This window comes from Cervus canadensis, chromosome X (genome assembly GCF_019320065.1).
Source record: "Cervus canadensis isolate Bull #8, Minnesota chromosome X, ASM1932006v1, whole genome shotgun sequence".
Lineage (NCBI taxonomy): Eukaryota > Metazoa > Chordata > Mammalia > Artiodactyla > Cervidae > Cervus > Cervus canadensis.
This window is the reverse complement of record NC_057419.1, coordinates 7,630,039-7,650,210: the sequence shown is the minus strand read 5'-3', so window position 1 is coordinate 7,650,210 and position 20,172 is coordinate 7,630,039. Positions and strand designations below refer to the sequence as shown.

The window sequence follows — 20,172 nt, the reverse complement described above, 5'->3', positions numbered from 1 at the left end:
CACTTTTGAGAAACAGGAGGCTTTCCAAGGGTCGCTTACAAAACAGATTTTCCTTGGCTAACCCACACAGTCAATATTTACTTTTACATAATAAATTTTAAACACTTTCCTCTAAGTTAAGTGAACAATATGGGGGGGGGGGCGATGACGGGAGGGCGGTGTGTACCTTGGACAGCTCATCCCATTTTATATCTCCGGATATAAAAAAAAATAAATATTGCTGACCTTGAAATTATCACATGTGTACTGTGATTTCATTCATAAGCCTCTCTTGAAACAAATCTCTTTATAAGAATGACAAAAGGCCAGATCCAGGTAACCTTCTCTTCAGACTAATCTCATTACTGAAATGACAGAGTGCCAGAAATGCTTATCTCTACCAACCAGGAAACGGAGGATGACATCTGTGTGACTTTGGTTGTAGAGGAACAACCATTGGTCCGTGATGCATCACGCCAACAGATGCACGCTAGAAAAGAGGCACCGGTTTTGCATCCTCTCCAACCACTGGGACACCCTCAGCTTCTGCAGAAGAAGAGACGGTGAGATGAAGGTTCTGCTGCTCAGCGCTGTCCTTGGTCTGCTTTATGCAGGCCTAGGTGAAGCTCAGCTACTTCTCGTACCGGTACCAGGGGTGGTGCACGCTGGGAGGAGGTCTTGGGGTATATGTGTGTGTGTGTCCCTTTTGAGGCTCGGTCATGTGGATCCCTAAGTCTGGCCATCTCCCTGCAACTCAAAGTCGCTCCATTCACTCACTCTATACCTGTTCTGCATGGCCTCCATGTCATCTCTGCCGTCTATTCATTGGCTCTCATGCATGTTCACTGCTCTTGTAAAACAGAAGGAAGATCACACGGCTATTCGACTAGGGCTCTTGCATTTGCAAGACAGCTCAAGCCAGCTCAGTAATGCCTCAGTTCCCTCCTTTATGCGAGTTGAGTTTCCACCTGATTTTATACCTAGGACAGTGTCCATAAAGATGGGTAACTTCTGCCCAAGTGAAAGGACAAGGGAACCTCCTGAGGGATAATGTCGGGCAGAATTTGCAGAGATGGACGAAGCTTCCTCACAAGAATTTCATTTTAGTTTTCAGGGGAATGGAAAACCCATTACCTCGCAGCCAGTAACAAAGACATTATCACTGAGGGCGGACCATTCCACATTTACTTACGTCATGTTCAGTTTCATCCAAATGATACAGTTGACATCGACTTTTATGTCAAGTAAGTAAAAATCACTCTGAAGGGGGAAAAAAAAACAAACAAACTATAAGCTCTTGAGTCTAGCAGAGGGTGTGGCTTCTCCATCTGCTGGGAATTCTGGATGATGTTGAGAGCATAATGCCATGAACTGTGGATGAGCAGGGTCTCAGAGCTGGGGTGGGGGCTGTTCACTTGTGAGCCTCCAGGGGAAGTCCTGGTGCTTTTGCTTAGAAGAGGGTGGGAGTTCCAGAAGCTCCACTGGCAGCAACTCACTAAATGAAAGAGGGACTCGGCAGCGGGAAGAGGCTCATGTCCTGGAACCAACCAGGGGCTTGAACCCTTCCTGCAGAGTCTGTAAGAGATGCTTCCCATCAAGCCCGGAACCTGACGGTACTGGGAGAGCCCACAGTGAGCTCTGCTCTGTGGGGCTTCCTCACGGGAATATTTCATCACCACCGAATTCACTAAAGTCTTCATAGCCCCAGATGAGCTTCCCAGGTGATAGTAGGGGTAAAGAACATGGATTTCCCCCAGCCAGAATTCTGGAGTGGGTTGCTATTCCCTTCTCCAAGGGGATCTTCCTGACCCCGGGAGGGGACCCTGGTCTCCTGCATTGCAGGCAGATTCTTTACCACTGAGCCGAGATAGTATACTTACAGTCAAATTATAACCACACATACAGAAACAGACTCACACAAACACACAGATATATATCACACACACATATTTATACACGTGTGTGTTGTCACTAATATTTTAAGAACACCTATTATCATCCTCTGCTGTCTTGACAATTTTGGTGCCCTGTATTTAACTTGTCACACAGCCACCATTTCTGAAATCAGCTTTACTGAAGTGTATTTGTGTATAATCTGCACCTTTGTCGAGGTCTTAATTCCATGAGCTTTGATATATCCACAACTGTCCCATGAGCTCCCCAGTTGAGATATAGAATTCTGGGCTTCCATGGTGGCTCAGGGGTAAAGAATCCGCTTGCCAGTGCAGGAGACACAAGTTGCATCTCTGGTCCAGGAAGACCCCACATGCTGCAGAGAAACAAGGCATGTGTGAGACAACTACTGAGCCTGTGCTCTAGGGCCCGTGTTCCAGACCCCATGCTCCACAAAAGAAGCTACCCAGAGTGAGAAGCCTGAGACTCCAGAGTAGCCCTCACTCATCACAACTAGAGAAAAGCCAAATAGCAACAAAGACTCAGCACAGTCAAAGATAAAGATTAGGATTATATATATATATTTATAAATATATATATTATATATAAATTTGAATATATATATATATATATATATATATATATATATATATATAAAATTTCTCCATCACAGCTCCCTTTCATCACTCATTATTCAATGTCTACCCCTTGGGCAACAGCTAACAACTGACCAGCTTATTCTCACCTTTTCTGGATCTTTAGATGACAAAGTTATGTACTCTGCATCATTTTCTCTGGTTTCTCTCACTCAGCACAATGGTTTTAAAATTTAACTTTGTGTCCACATATACAGGGAGCTGTGTTTTTCAGCCACATGAAAGGGCTTGGATTGCATAGATAAAATTTTGTAAATTTGCAGCTTTTGGAAAATTGTTTGGTTCCCACCTTATGATTCTCTTCAGTAAGTTCAGTATATTTCCCTAAAGACTGATAACAGTAAAATCAATTCACTGTGGACATTTCTTTGCAAGGAGTCCATTCAAAAATTAACCCAATTCTTGTTGAGTTATGCCCATTTTAATATTTGTTTCCTGTGCATTCTATGTGCCAAATATACCTTTTTCTTTTTTCACATCAATGCACAGAGGACAATATAGGAAGTCACCCAAACCTTTCTGTTACATAGGTGACAATATATACTTAACATATATTATATATGCATAATTTCCTTATATCATACAAGCATACCATATGTACTTGTGTTTTTGTTTGTGTGTCTGTATGTGTCGATGTGTATATAGCACATAGATGTCTTTAATGTTTAATCCTTTTATGGGATTGTGATGGACGAAGAGTGTGCGTTCTGAGAAAATTAAAAATTTTCTTCTAACTCTTGGTGATATTTGGGTCTCATATTCTCTAATAACTCACTCCCAAGGTTGTGAGAACAGCCAACGTCTGTCATCATGGCTATTCCTCTCAGTTTTCAGAAACTATATAAAGGAACGGCTCATTCTTATTAGGTTTTCCTAAAATTCTAGACGTCTCCATGTGTATTGGCTTTAAACAAACCTATAGTGTATTTGAAGTTTATCTTTGGAACAACTAGTCAGATCTAATGTGTAGACAAACCATCCTTGTCACCTGATATTTGCTGGATCTAAGACAATATATTTCTTCCCTTTGTTCCCATTGTTCACAGGTACTAAGGTGATACAAGCACCGTCTGGGCTCTGATACAAAAAGAAATTCTAATTATATACCAAATCTTCCTATTTTAATAAAACAACTTGAATATATTTTGTCTTTAAGGTCAGACGGAGAATGCGTAAAAAAACGTGTCACAGGGGTAAGGCAAGAAGGTTTGCTTTATGATGTTGAATGTAAGTATTTGATGTTGAATGTAAGAGTGTTTCACTGGGAGGAGCGTGTTTGGGTGGCAATCTTGGTCTTGACTTCCTTCAATTACCCCCATACATCTGCATTCTACTCCTCCTAACAGTTAGAAGTCAAGGGCTGGACCGTCTCCACAAAACTGAGCTTTACTCAACAAGACTAGAGCCAGACATCCTAGAGTGTGAAGTCAAATAGGCCTTAGGAAATATTACTAGGAAAAAAGTTAGTGGAGCTGATGACATTCAACCTGAACTATTGAAAATCCTAAAAGATATTGCTGTTAAAATGCTGCACATAATATGCCAGCAAATTTGCAAAGCTGAGCAGTGGCCACAGGTCTGCAAAAGGCAGTTTCTGTTCCCATCCCAGAGAAGGGCAATGTCAAACAATGGTAACTACCACACGGTCATGCTAATTTCGCATGCTAGTCAGTTTGTGCTCCAAATCCTTCACGCTGGGCTTCAGTCGCTCGTGAACCTAGAATTTCCAGATGTGCAAGCTGGGTTTTGAAGAGGCAGAGGAACCAGAGATGAAATTGCCAACATCTGCTGGATCATGGAGAAAGTAAGGGAGTTCCAGAAAAACACTAACTTCTGCTTCACTGATTATGCTAAAGACTTTGACGAAAGGCTTGCCACAAACTGTGGACAATTCTTAAAGACATGGGAATACCGGAACACCTTACCTGTTTCCTAAGAAACCTGTATGCGAATCAAGAAGCAACAAAGCAACAGTTAGAACTGCACAGGAAAACATGCATTGGTTCCAATTTGAGAAAGCAATAACTCAGGTCTGAATATTGTCACCCTGCTTACATGACTTATGTGCAGAGTGCATCATGTGAAATGCCAGGCTAGATGAATCACAAGCTAGAATCAAGATGGCCAGGAGAAATATCAAGAGCCACCGATAAGCAAATGATAACACTCTATTGGCAGAAAGTGAAGAGGAACTAAAGAGCCTCTGAATGAGGGTGAGAGAGGAGAATGAAAAAGCACGTTTGAAACACAGAATTCAAAAAATGAAGACCATGGCATCTGGTTCCATTATTTCATGGCAAATAGAAAGGGGAAAGTGTGGAAACAGTGACAGATTTTATATTCATGGGCTCCAAAATCACTGCAGATGGTGACTGCAACCATGAATTTAAGACATGCTTATTCCATGGAAGTAAAGTTAAGACAAATTTAGATACTGCCGTTCAAGGCAGAGATGTTGCTTTGTTGACAACAAACCATAGCGTCAAACCTATGATTTTTCCAGTAGTCATGTATGCATGTGAGAGCAAAAAGATCATATGATGATCAGATCATAAAGAAGGCTGAGCACAAGGGAATTGATTCTTTTGAACTGTGGTGCTCAAGAAGACTCTTGAAGTCCCTTGAACTGCAAGAAGATCAAACCAGTCAATCTTAAAGGAAACCAACCTTGAGTATTAACTGAAAGGACTGATGGTGAACCTGAAGCTCCAATCCCTTGGCCCCCTGATAAGAGCCAACTTGTTGGAAAAGAACTCAATGCTGGGGAAGAAAGAAGGCAAATGGAGAATGGAGTGGCAGAGGATTAGATGGCATCACCTACACGATGGGCATGAGTTTGAGCAAACTGGGAGATAGTGGAGAGCAGAAGAGCCTGGATTCCTATAGTTGTCAGGTCACAAAGAGCCGGACGTGACCCAGCTACTGAACAACGGGAAAATGAGACTAAGCACAGGTGTTGAATTTGTATTTTGTACGATTCTCACCGTGAATGTCCTGAATGTTCATTGGAAGGACTGATGTTGAAGGTGAAACTCCAATACTTTGGCCACCTGATGTGGAGAGCTGACTCATTTGAAAAGACCCTGACGCTGGGAAAGATTGAAGGCAGGAGGAGAAGGGGAAGAAAGAGGATGAGATGGTTGGATGGCATCCCTGACTCGATGGACATGAGTTTGGGTAAACTCCAGGAGCTTGTGATGGACAGGGAGGCCTGGCGTGCTGCAGTCCGTGGGGTTGCAAAAAGTCGGAAACGACTGAGTGACTGAACTGAGACTGAGATGTTTCTCACAGGAAATTTACAAGAGCTTTGTGAAATGACGTCTCAAGATTCTGTCTTGAGTTTGTACATTGGGGTCAATCACTTTTTAAAACCAGTCTTAAGATATCTAAATCTAAATCTGATTTTTAAATTATGCTCTCATATTCTTCAGTTCAGTTCATTTGCTCAGCTGTGTCTGACTCTTTGCAACCCCATGGACTGCAGCACGCCAGGCTTCCCTGTCCACCACCAATTCCCAGAGCTTGCTCAAACTTGTGTCCATCGAGTCAGTGATGCCATCCAACCATCTCACCCTCTGTCATCCCCTTCTCTTCCTGCCTTCAATCTTTCCATTCATCATTATTCCCATATTATTTTTTCCTTTGACTGAGTCATGAATGCTTCCACTGTTATTGTTTCCTTTGTTGTTGTAATACCTTTTAGCTGGATTTTTAAAGAGGAAATAACAAGGGAGAGAAACAGAAGAGTTTGCCGTCTCGCACAGGTCTCTTTCAGGAGCTAACCCCCAGGAGTGTTTGGTGAGGTGTGGTGTCTCTCATCAAGCACAGCACAGACAGTGACCTTGTCGGTGACCTGAAACCCAGAAGACAGATTTACTCTGTTTACCATGGCCTTCACAGACAATTCAGTGATTCTGCCATGCCCACCTTGGTGAAGTCATGGTCAAAAACAGGCGGTCACTGATAATCTGAGGACATGCATCATCAATCTTAAGTTATTCCAATTCGATCCAAGGTTCACGGACTCATGGTCGGTTTGGATGTGTTGCATATATTTTCGGGGTTATGAGATGGTGAAGCTATTTCAGCTGCTATTTTCTTTTTTCTCCTCAAGCAGACTGATGATTTTCAGTATTTTAGACACTGAAGAAAGGTGTTTTCATGTCTCAGGAACACAGTTGGGCAGTTGTACATCCCATCTCGCTGAGTGATTGCAGGAAGGTGTGACGGAGGCCAGGAGAGGCAGAATGGAAGTAGACAGTTTAGAGGTGACATGCAGTAGGTCAGAGCTGCTTCTTGTCCCAACACGGGGGGCAGAGTGGTCGGGCAGGCAGAGAGGAGGGGCAGGGCTCCAGGTGGGGATGGAGTTCACGGCCTGCATGTCTCAGCAGGTGAACTGTCTTCAGAACAACAGACACGGCAGTGGGCTCTGTCATACCCCAGACTGAGCGGGCAGAGGAGACAGAGTAATTAATGTAAAGTATTCTGAAGGTTGCCAGGAAGAGGCTTAGGCACTCAGGAACACAAGCTTATGAATGGTAGGCTGATTTTGGTCCAGAGAAATCAATGCCATGGCTGGGATAACAGAAATACAAAGGATGTTAGAACTTCTGTTTGATAATACCCTCATGCTGTTGAAAACGCTGTTGGGAACTTCCCCGGTGATCCTGTGGATAAGAATCGGCCTGCCAATGCAGGACCCATGGGTTGGATCCCTGGCCCAGGACGATTCTGCATGCCATGGGGCACAAAGCCCATGTGCCACAGCTACTGAGCAGATGCGCTAGAGCCAGCGAGCAGCAACGACACAGCCCACACCTCCTAGAGTCTCTGCTCGACCAGAGAGAAGCCACTGCAACGAGAAGCCAGTGTACCCCAACTGGAGAGTGGTCCCCGGGTCCAGACAAGTAGGGAAAGCCTGCAGACAGCAAGGAACATTCAGAGTAGCAAACAATTAACTGAAATTAGATAAATTTTAAAAATATGCATCTATTGGTTTCACTCGGACTCAGGTTCTAGAAAGCATCTTAGTAAGACAGCAAGGAGTGACTGGTTATCTGTCGGAAACGTGAGAATGAGGAAGGCCTTGCCTCCTCTTCTTGCTGTTGTATCCACGGTATCATTCAGGGCACCTGTGGAGCGAGGCATCCATCAATACCACACATGCCGTTCGTAATGCCCCCAGTCTGTCACAATACATCTAACTGACAACAAAAGAATGCGGGGTTGTACATACGTATCTCTTCTCTCTCTCACAGATGCGGGTCAAAACAAAGTTAGAATTCTTCAACTGTCACTTACCCATATAGTAGGATATGTTCACAATGTGGCTGAAGATGGAAAAGAGACAGACTTGGTTGGGATAATCGGTATGTATGGCATTCTAAATTTCCCATTGCTACTGTCACACCACATGTCCATGTCAGAACTTTCATTCAGAAAATCACGAGGTGTTGGCAATATTCACTATTCACTGTGCAAGGTCTTTGTATTCGTGTTCACTGACCTAAGTATCATGGAAGGTAACCTAATAAGAATTGGGGCCAAAAGTAATTTTCAAATATTTGAAAATAATCTCTACACGTTGATTTTTTAAAAAATTGTTTTTATAGAGTATTTAAAAAAATACGTCAACTAAGCTCAAGCCATGGCTATAATGAGGCTGGCCTGAATGACATCACTTTATATCAGTTTTCTCATGCATTATAACCCCTGGAACAGAAACTTATAAAGTATCTTCATCCTGTTCAATTATCACAATGCACTCTTCTTGTGAACAGTGACATGACCCCAATTGACCACAAGAAGCACTGCAGTGCGTGTACCATTGAGATAATAGATGTCAGTTTCAGAAAAGGTATTGTGTAGAAAGGTTGGCTAAAGAGTAAACTGTCCCCCAAGTGGTGTGTGATGGGGTTAATGTGTCTCCACAATGGGAAAACCCAGTTTGCTGCTAATTTCAGTCCAGTACAAGACAGGAATCCAGGTACAGGTCCTGGGAAGTTAAAAAAGAAGCAAGTCAGTTGCCTACTGACATGGGTTGAGTCTCAAATTCATGGAGCTCCTGCAAGTCTTTGGGGGTCCTGCTGCTGATGCTGGCAGAGTTTAGTTACAGAGTTAGAGGGAAACTAAATCTTAGGACAGCAGATATCTGCAACATGGGACATGGAAACTGTTTGAGTCTCTCTTAAATTATACAGGTGGAGATCAGATTGGCACATTCAATTCCTTGTTCTGTATATTCAGAAATTTCTGTGCGTTCTCCTTTTTGCATAGTGATTTTCAGGCAAACGTGACAAGATTTCAGACAGAAGGTATCAGAAGTTCAAAAAGGAGGCGACTGACAGAGGGATTCCAGAAGAAAATATTGTGAATTTCACTGATAATGGTAATGAAATTACACTTTTTTTCTGACTATATCTTTCACCTGGTATGTAAATATCAGGAAACAAATCATCTTATTTAAAATTTCTTTTTCCATAAGTAATCTCATGTAGAGTGGTGGTTGATGGTGGTTTAGTCTCTAAGTCATATCTGACTCTTGTAAGTCCATGGACTGTAGCCTGACAGACTCCTCTGTCCATAGGATTTTCCAGCATAGAGTCCTGGAGTGGGTTGCCATTTCCTTCTCCAGGCAAACATTCAGACCCAGGGATGGAACCTGGGTCTCCTGTACTGCAGGCAGATTCTTTATTGACTGAGCTATCAGGGAAGCTCCTCTTATAATATACATTGCTTAAAAAAGAAAAGAAATCTTAAAAATACTGGAGAATGGTCATAATCAGAGGCTCTTTGATTTCTCCCATTTTGTTTTTCCACAGATGACTGTCCAGAGGAGTGAATAAAATTGAGGTCAACAGTTTTGTAAGTATACATAGTTTGTTATTAATGGTGCTCCACCAGATAAATCAATGAGGATACATTGCTATTTTAGGCCCAATGCCCATTAAGTAGCTTTAGGGGTGTCAGACTCAGTACTACCACCATGGGCTGTAGCCCACCAGGCTCCTCTGTCCATGGGATTCTCCAGGTAAGAATACTAAAGTTGGTTGCCATTTCCTTCCCCAGGGGATCTTCTCAGCCTGGGTACCATACAAGCCTTTCTACATTGCCTGTATCAGCAGGCGGGTTGTTTACCACTAGCACCTATTTCATACATGCCAAACATTGCACGTAACAATTATTTGTCCCGATAACTTGCATTCTAGCACTAGAGAGCCTTGTCTATTACGTTCAGTAATTTCTCTTATCTTGAGACGTATGAAATTACAAATTGTTTGCTTGATTATTGCTGAGCAGCTTTGGTGAGAGAGCCTTATCCTGCAGGAATCTTGCAGAACAGTCATCAGAGAGAAGCAGGAATCCCCACACGCTGGTGGAAACAACTTAGTGTTTCCATCAGTCCTGACCTGACAGTTGTCCACACACACCTGTCCTCCAGAAACACCAGGATTAAAGAGTGTGCACAGCTTCTCAAGACCAGTGTTTCATCTCACATGATTCTGACAGAATTTAAATGCCTTCCAGCCACACTGTCTGAAATATGCATTTGAATCATATTCCTCCTTAGAAGGTAATTTCTGTTACTGGGATCTTTAAGGTTTTAAAACTAGGACAGCCTCAGAAAACAACACTGATCTTGGCTAAAGTGTGGATTTAATTTCCTGTTAAGAAAAAGTTACTGAGAGAAAAAAGGCAAAAAAACACACCAGCTTGCAGAGGAATATGATTAATTAAAAAAAAAAAAAAACATGCTGCAAATATCTAATGGAATATTACTCAGTCATAAAAAAAGAATGAAATCATGTCATTTCCAGCAACGTGGTTAGACCTACAGATTATCATACTGAGTGAAGTAACTCAGAAAGAAAAAGACAACTACAATCCATATCACTTATATATGAAATCAAAAATAAGAGATGGGGTAGTTATTTACAAAACAGAATCAGACTCACAGACATCGAGAACAGACATTGTTTCAAAGGGGAAAGGATTTGGGAAAGATATAGATTGGGAGTTTGGGTCAGCAAAAGCAAACTATTGTAAACAGGACAGATAGACAAGAAGGTCCAACTGCATAGCACAGGGGACTAAATGCAATATTCTGTAAAATCCTAAATTGGAAAAGAATCTGGAAAAGAATCAATATTAATATATGTATGTATACATGAATCAGGTTCCAGTACCCCTGAAATTAATACAACTTTGATAATCACCTATATTCCTAAATGAAATTAAAAAAAAAAAATTAGTTCTTGAAGACCCAAAAGATAAACTTTGTGGAATTAGGAGAAGAATGTATCTCAATCACATTGACAGTAAACCACGTTTAGATTAACATCACCATGAGCATGCATTCAGAAATCATTGCACCTCAAATCAATCCCAAGTGGAAAATCTCCCACCATAGGTACATTCTGGGGAAACTTCCACAGGGACCCTGCCATCTCAGAGATGTGGAGTATCAACGTCCACCAGGATTCTGTCCACGGGATCCCCTACCAGCTCCTGTACCCTGGACAGCCTGCTGCCTGAGGCTCAACCCTCTCAGCCATCACACACTCACCTCTACTAAACTTTTGACCCTGTTTTATTCACCTTCAGAGTCACTGAGACCAGTCACATCCTCTTCTGCATGGAACCAAGATCAACAACACAAAGATGACTTTCCTGCTTCCTGATTAACAGGATCCTTCTCTCTTCACACACACACTCTCTTTCCCATGTCATTTCTCCTGATCACTGGTCATGTGCTGTCTGCTGGTATTTGGTTTCTGAAGGCTTAAATAAATTGATTTAATATCTGCCCTGCAAATGTGTGGCTATGCAAAAGCCACTTGATTTCAAACACACAATTTTCCACTTTAAATATCCAGGAAATGTGAGAGTCGCTCGGTCATGTCCGACTCTTTACGACCCCATGGACTATGTAGTCCATGGAATTCTCCAGACCAGAATACTGGAATTGGTAGCCTTTCCCTTCTCCAGGGAATGTTCCCAACCCAGGGACTGATCCCAGGTCTTCATGATTTCAGGTGGATTCTTTACCATCTACCAGGGAAAGCCCAGGAAACGGTGCCTTAAATAGGACAGGTGTTCATCAGATGCAATTCTGATGAGGATTCGATAGAGATGCCCTCAGGTGTCCAGGAGAGAGGGAGAAAAAAGACCAAACAACCATGGGACAGGAGACAGGGGACAGGATCTCCCCTGTCCTTTTAGATGAAATTAAGACTACACCCCTCTTGGATGCAATTCAACTACCCAAAGAAGTGGCAGTAATACCCTGCTGGGGCCATCAAATGGATGATTCTGACATAACAGAGGGAAAAAGAAGAGCCCACCGGCAAACAAGAGAGACAGCCACCCTGTCTGTTAATATTCATGCCCCCTTTCTGTGGGGCTTCCCACCTGACTCAGTTGGTAAAGAAGCTGCCTCTAATTCAGGACACTACCTGCAGTGTAGGAGACCTGGGTTCAATCCCTGGGATGGGAAGATCCCCTGAGAAGGAAATGGTAACCCAGTCCAGGATTCTTGCCTGGAGAATCCCATGAACAGAGGAGCCTGGCAGGCTACAGTCGTTGGGGACTTGAGTTGGACACGACTGAGTGACTAAACCACCACCTCCTGTGGGACAAGATTCACACTGATATAAAACCCCATTATTACCCTGAGGAATGGTGAGGTTCCCTGTCTGACGGAGATATTTTACTCCCCTCAGGATGGCTTCAAACAGATGAGAAACGTATGTTACCCTCTAATGCCCAAAGAAAACTTCTTAAAACCTGACATCAAACATCCAACTTGGGAATTGAAAACACTTTCCAACTTACTTCATGTGTCTTTAAAGAAAAAGGATTAAGAAAAACTAGAAATGAAACTGTCAAGGGATGTAAAACGTGTTTCTTTGTTTCGGAAAACTAAGATTCTGTATCCGGCCCCATCAGGCAGTTCAGTTAAGTTCAGTCACTCAGTTGCGTCCGACTCTTTGCGACCTCATGAACCGTAGCACGCCAGACCTCCCTGTCCATCGTCAACTCCCGGAGTACATCCAAACCTATGTTCATCAAGTCGGTGATGCCATTCAACCATCTCATCCTCTGTCGCCCCCTTCTCCTCCATCCCTCAACCTTTCCCAGCATCAGTGTCATTTCAAATGAGTCAGCTCTTCGCATCAGGTGCCCAAAGCATTGGAGTTTCAGCTTCAACATCAGTCCTTCCAATGAATACTCAGGACTCATCTCCTTTAGAATGGACTGGTTGGATCTCCTTGCAGTCCAAGGGACTCTCAAGAGTTTTCTTCAACACCACAGCTCAAAAGCATCAATTCTTTGGTGCTCAGCTTTCTTTATTGTCCAACTCTCACATCCATACATGAACACTGGAAAAACAATAGCCTTGACTAGATGGACCTTTGTTGACAAAGTAATGTCTCTGCTTTTTAATATGCTGTCTAGGTTGGTCATAACTTTCCTTCCAAGGAAAAAAAGTCTTTTAATTTCATGGCTGCTGTCACCATCTGCAGTGATTTTGGAGCCCAGAAAAATAAAGTCAGCCACTGTTTCCACTGTTTCCCCATCTATTTGCCATGAAGTGATGGGACCAGATGCCATGACCTTAGTTTGCTGAATGTTGAGCTTTAAGCCAACTTTTCAACTCTCTTCTTTCACTTTCATCAAGAGGCCCTTTAGCTCTTCTTCACTGTCTGCCATAAGGGTGGTGTCATCTGCATATCTGCGGTTATTGACATTTTGCCCAGCAATCTTAATTCTAGCTTGTGCTTCTTCCAGCCCAGCGTTTCTCATGATCTGCTCTGCATAGAAGTTAAATAAACAGGGTGAAAATATACAGCCTTGAGGTACTCCTTTTCCTATCTGGAACCAGTCTGTTGTTCCATGTCCAGTTCTAACTGTTGCTTTCTGACCTGTATACAGGTGTCTGAGGAGCCAGGTCAGGTGGTCTGGTATTCCCATCTGTTTCAGAACTTTCCACAGTTTATTGTGATCCAGAGTTCATTTCCAAGGCACACCATTCAATATCACAGTAATCCAAGTCTATGCCCTGACCAGTAACATTGAAGAAACTGAAGTCGAATGGTTCTATGAAAACCTACAAGACCTTCTAGAACTAAGACCCAAAAAAGATGTCCTTTTCATCAGAGGGGACTGGAATGCAAAAGTAGGAAGTCAAGAAACTCCTGGCATAACAGGCAAATTTGGCCATGGAGTACAGAATGAAACATGGCAAAAACTAATAGAGTTCTGCCAAGAGAACGCACTGGTCATAGCAAACACCCTCTTCCAACAAGGCAAGAGACAACTCTACACATGGACATCACCAGATGGTCAACATTGAAATCAGATTGATTATATTCTTGCAGCCAAAGATGGAGCAGCTCTATACAGTCAGCAAAAACAAGACTGGGAGCTGACTGTGGCTCAGATCATGAACTCCTTATTGGTAAATTCAGACTGAAATTGAAGAAAGAGGGGAAAACCACTAGACAATTCAGGTATGACCTAAATCAAATCACTTATGACTATACAGTGGAAGTGAGAACAAGATTTAAGGGACTGATTGACAGAGCGCCTGAAGAACCTTGGATGGAAGTTCATGCCATTTTACAGGAGACAGGAATCAAGACCATCTCCAAGAAAAAGAAATGCAAAAATACCAAAATGGCTGTCTGAGGAGGCCTTACAAATAGCTGTAAAAGTAGGGAAGTGAAAAGCAAAGGAGAAAAGGAAAGATATACCCATTTGAATGCAGAGTTCCAAAGAATACCAAGGAAAGATAAGAAAGCCTTCCTCAGGGATCGATGCAAAGAAATAGAGGACAGCAATAGAATGGGAAAGACTAGAAATCTCTTCAAGAAAATTAGAGATACCAAGGGAACATTTAGTGCAAAGATCAGTGCAAATGACAGAAACGATTGGGACCTAACAGAAACAAAAGATGTTAAGAAGAGGTGATAAGAATACACAGAAGAACTGTACAAAAAAGATCTTCATGGCCCAGATAATCACGATGGTGTGATCACTCACCTGGAGCCAGACATCCTGGAATGTGAAGTCAAGTGTGCCTTAGAAAGCATCACAACAAACAAAGCTAGTGGAGGTGATGGAATTCCAGTTGAGCTATTTCAAACCCTGAAAGGTGATGCTGTGAAAGTGCTGCACTCAATATGTCAGCAAATTTGGAAAACTCAGCAGTGGCCATGGGACTGGAAAAGGCCAATTTTCATTCTAAGCCCAAAGAAAGGCAATGCCAGAGAGTGCCCAAACTACCGCACAATTGCACTCATCTCACATGCCAGTAAAGTAATGCTCAAAATTCTCCTAACCAGGGTTCAGCAACACATGAACCGTGAACTTCCAGATGTTCGAGCTGGTTTTAGAAAAGGCAGAGGAATCAGAGATCAAATTGCCAACATCTGCTGGATCATCCAAAAAACAAGAGAGTTCCAGAGAAACATCTATTTCTTCTTTATTGACTATGCCAAAGCTTTCAACTGGGTGGATCACAATAAACTGTGGAAAATTTTTCAAGAGATGGGAATACCAGACCACCTGACCTGCCTCTTGAGAAACCTGTATGCAGGTCAGGAAGCAACAGTTAGAACTGGACATGGAACAACAGACTGGTTCCAAATAGGAAAAGGAGTCAAGTCAATATGCAGTCAAGGCAGTATATTGTCACTTTTCTTATTTAACTTATATGCAGAGTACATCATGAGAAACCCTGGGCTGAACGAAGCACAAGCTGGAAGCAAGATTGCTGGGAGAAACATCAGCAACCTCAGATATGCAGATGACACCACCCTTATGGCAGACAGTGAAGAAGCACTAAAGGACCTCTTCATGAAAGTGAAAGAGGAGTGTGAAAAATTTGGCTTAAAACTCAACATTCAGCAAACTAAGATCATGGCCTCTGGTCCCATCACTTCATGGAAATAGATCAGGCAACAGTGGAAACTGTGTCTGACTTTATTTTGGGGGCTCCAAAATCACTGCAGATGGTGACGGCAGCCATGGAATTAAAAGACGCTTCTTACTTGGAAGGTAAGTTATTATCAACCTAGACAGCATATTAAAAAGCAGAGACATCACTCTGTCAACAAAGGTCCGTCCAGTCAAGGCTATTGCTTTTCCAGTGGTCTTATATGGATGTGAGAGTTGGACTATAATGAAAGCTGAGCACTGAGGAATAGATGTTTTTGAACTGTGGTGTTGGAGAAGACTCTTAAGAGTCCCTTGGACTGCAAGGAGATTCAACCAGTCCATCCTAAAGGAGATGAGTCCTGAGTGTTCATTGGAAGGACTGATGTTGAAGCTGAAATTCCAATAGTTTGGCTACTTGATGCAAACAGCTGACTCGTTTGAAAAGACCCTGATGCTGGGAAAGATTGAGGGCAGGAGGAGAAGGGGATGACAGAGGATGAGATGGTTGGATGGCATCACCAACTCATTGGGCATGGGTTTGGATGGACTCTGGGAGTTGGTGATGGACAGGGAGGCCTGGCGTGCTGCGATTCATGGGGTCACAAAGAGTCAGCCACGACTGAGTGGCTGAACTGAACTGAACACAGTCAAAGGCTTTGACCTAGTCAACAAGGCAGAAATAGATGTTTTTCTTTGGAACTCTCTCTACTTTTTTGATGATCCAGCGGATGTTGGCGGCTTGATCTCTGGTTCCTCTGCCTTTTCTAAAACCAGCTTGAACATCTGGAAGTTCACGGTTCACGTATTGCTGAAGCCTGGCTTGGAGAATTTTGAGCATGACTTTACTAGCCTGTGAGATGAGTGCAATTGTGCAGTAGTTTGATCATTCTTTGGCTTTGCCTTTCTTTGAGATTGGAATGAAAGTAATCTCTTATAAAATACATTACTTAAAAAAAGAAATAGAAAGATAGAAACCCTAGAAATACTGTGGTTTGGTAGTAATTGGTGGCTGTTTTATTTACCATTTTGCTTTTCCACAGATGACTGTCTAGCAGAGTGAACTAATGTGACTTGGACACGGACAATTTGTAAGTAAACATTGTGTGTTATTGATACTGCCCCACCAAATAAATAAAAAAAGGACATACTGTTATTTCATGCCTAACGCCTAGTAAGTCTCTTCAGTCCTGTCAGCCTCTTGGCTACTGGTTGTACTTTGGCCCGCCAGGCGCCTCTGTCCATGGGATTCTCCAGGCAAGAATATTAGAATGGGTTGCCATTTCCTTCTCCAAGAGATCTTCCCAGCCCAGGATCAAACTAACATCTCTTACATCTGCTGTGTGGACAGGTTGCTTCTTTACCACTACTGCATATTTCATACATGCCAGATTTTGCAGGCAATTTTTTGGCCCAATAACTTAGCATCCTATCACTAGACAACATTGTCACATGAGGCAATTTCTCTTCTCTGGAGCCATATTACATTGCAAACTGGCAGGTTGATTAACGGTGAGTGTATTTTGTGAAAGCATGTCAACCTTCAGGAATCTTGCAGACCAGACTCATCAGAGAGAAGTAGGAATCACCTCAAGTTGGTGGAAACTACTTAGTGTTTTTGTCAGTCTTGACCTTGTGGTTGTCCATACATTTCCCTTCTCTAGGATAACCAGGATTAAAGGCAGTTCATCTGTTCTGCAAGATTAACTTTTAATCTCACATGATTCTGACAGAACCAGTAAAGCCATTCCAACTGCACTGGCTGAAATAAGCATTTTAATTGTATTCCCCTTCACAAGGTGATTTCTTTTAGTGGGACCTTTAAACTTTCTTAAGTAAGACAGCCTCAGAAGATGACACTGATCTAGGCTAAGGTGTGGCTTTAAATATCTGTTAAGAAAAAATGAAAGAAAAGAGGCAAAGAAAAACACCAGCTTGCAGGTGAATATGATAAAAAAAAAAAAAAAGACATGCTGAAAACAGTCAATGGATTATTACTCGGCCATAAAAATGAATGAAATCATGACATTTGCAGCAACATGCATGGACCTACAGGTTGTCATACTAAGTGACGTAAGTCACAAAGAGAAAGACAAAAACAGTACATATCACTTACATATGGAATCTAAAATAAGACTTGGAGGAGATCATTTTCAAAATTAGAAACAGACTCACAAACATAGAGAACAAACCTGTGGTTGTAAAGGGGGAGGAAGTTGGCTAAGAGAATGTTTAGGAGTTTGAGATTAGCAGATGCAAAATATTATATACAGGATGGATAGACAAAAAGATATTCCTGTGGAATGCAGGATGCTGTATGCAACACTGTAAAAATCTAAATGGGAAAAGCACCTAAAAAAAAAAAAAAAACCCAGATATTCATATCTGCATGTATAAATCAGTCACTTTGGTGTACCCTTGAAACCAATACAACATTGTTAATCAATTCTACTTCAAAATAAAATTAAAATTAAACAATTAACTCTTGAAGACCCAACAGACCAAACTTTTGGAATTAGGAGAAGAGACTAATTCAGAAAATGCAAACTTTGAAACAGAGATTTTAAACCATCTTTAGATGAACCATTCCAATGAACATGCATTCTGAAAATATTACTCCTAGTGTCAATCCCCAATGGGAAAGTTTCCCTGCATGTACATTCTGCGGAAAATTCCACAAGGACTCCCACCTACATCACTGAGATGTGGAGTGTTGAGGCCCACCAGGATTCTAACACTGGATCTCCTACCAGCTCCTGTTCCCTGGACAGCCTACTGCCTGAGGCTCATCCCTGTCAACTGTTGCACAGTCGACTCGACTAAACCTTTGGGCCCATTTCTTTCACCTACGGGAGCAGTCCCTGAGACACACGTTCTCATCTACATGGAGTCAACATCAATAACATGAAGATGACCTTCTTGGTTCCTGATTAACGTGATCCTTCTCTCTTCACACTCACACTCCCTCTCCCGTCTCATCTCTCCTGGTCACCAAATCGCGTCCTGTCTGGTGGTGTTTGATTTCTGAGGGTTTAAATAAACTGATTTAATGCTTGCCCTGCACACGTGTGTCTGTGCAGAAGTCACCTAATTTAAAACACACAAATGTCCACGTTAATTATCCAGGAAACTGTCTTTTTTAGGACAGGTGTTCATCAGAGACCATTCTGATGAGGATTCGAGAGTGATGCCCTCATGTGTCCAAGTGAGAGGAAGAGAAAGGCCTAAACTATCATGGGACTGGAGACAGGATCCTTTTACTGTACTGAGAGTGGCATGTCTGATCAAGAAAATGTCCCTAAAAAGCCCCTTATTCATTACAGGGCATTACCGGGAAAGGAACTTGTGTTGGCCCCTCAGAGAGCTTCACAGAGAGGAAGTGTCAGATGCCACGGGCTATAATTGAGGGTAAATTTCTATTCTGATAGCACCAATTCTTCTGATTGATGAAGCGCTGATATTTCTTAACCATTGCTGTTTATCTGTTGTTTGCTTTGGCTGTGTGCACCTCCGAGCGTTTCCCTAACCTTGAGTGGGAAAATGATAAATCTTTCCTGACTCACACTAATGGGACACCCTTGGAAGCTATGCTGAAATGTGCAACCTGGACAACTATTTCAGAGGAATCCCTACTCTCGGTCACCTGCTTCTTGGTGGAGACTCCCTAGAGAACAGTGTGCATGTCTTCCTTCCATCTTTGTACATTCCTGTTTGTCTAACTGAACCTTGATGGCTGTGTTTCCCTGATGTCACAGTTCTCAGGACAAACAGTCACAGAACCCGGGTGCTGGGTGGCTCCTAGACACACCTGTGTGGGGAGCCGGCCTGGACAAGGCCCAAATAGGCCCTGGGAAAGGTCTTGAGAGAAGCTATTCCCTGTCCCACCACCCCACGGTTTAGAAGTAAAATATTTATCAGGCGTCCTTTGTTCTTCCTCGAGAAAAACATAGTGACCTCTTACCTAGCTCTCTGTTTTCTTGGAATTTATTCAAGCATGTCTTTCCTGACCCTAGGGTTAATTAATAGGTAGCCTTTTATCCTTTTTATAAACAGACCTGTTTTTACTTATCTTAAGGAATATTAGCCATAGACACCTAGTTTATCTTGGAATGTTAATAACAATATCCTTAGCTTCTGCAATCACTCATGATAAACAAAATTGTATTAATGTGGTTAAAACCAGGTGGCATTCCATATGTATGAAGTTTTCTGCTTGTATAGGTATAAAAGTAGATGTTTCACTCAATAAAGCTGCTGACTTGTCTAAAGAGCATTCAGCGCTCTCGACCCCATTCTGTTACTTTCAGTTCTTCTTTCTCAGGCTTCCGTGCTGTTGCAGTTGGGACTTGTTCACATTGCTGGCTGGTCCCGGCACAACCGGGCTGGTGCCCCCCAAATATCTAGAGCCTTCTACCTTGTCCACAAAACAATGCTGTCCTGGGACCTTTCTCCTGAAGTCATACTGCCGTGCCTGTGACTAAGGACCCACGGACATGGTTTTGGAGTCTAGACTTTAACAGGTGCTTTGGTCTTTCTTTTCACCAAGAAATGCCCCTGCAGTACACACAGTTGCCCACATTTGCCATCCAAGAACAAAACTCTGCATGAAACACCCTCAGTTACTCACTCATCAGCTCTAGCACTGGAGATTCAGTAACATCAATATTCAGGACCATAGTGGAAGTTACTCACTAGTGCGTGCAGG

General features: G+C 42.5%; 1 protein-coding gene across 1 annotated transcript; it reads left to right on the top strand.

Moving 5' to 3' along the window:
* The first annotated feature begins 430 nt into the window (after positions 1 to 430).
* On the top strand, positions 431 to 11,339 carry LOC122435371 (odorant-binding protein-like). The gene is made up of 7 exons (XM_043459511.1): positions 431 to 625; positions 1,087 to 1,223; positions 3,685 to 3,755; positions 7,787 to 7,897; positions 8,815 to 8,916; positions 9,350 to 9,392; positions 11,133 to 11,339. The coding sequence occupies exons 1-6, from the start codon at positions 446 to 448 to the stop codon at positions 9,367 to 9,369; spliced, it is 621 nt and encodes a 206-aa protein (XP_043315446.1). The 5' UTR covers positions 431 to 445; the 3' UTR covers positions 9,370 to 9,392; positions 11,133 to 11,339.
* The last annotated feature ends 8,833 nt before the right edge of the window (positions 11,340 to 20,172 follow it).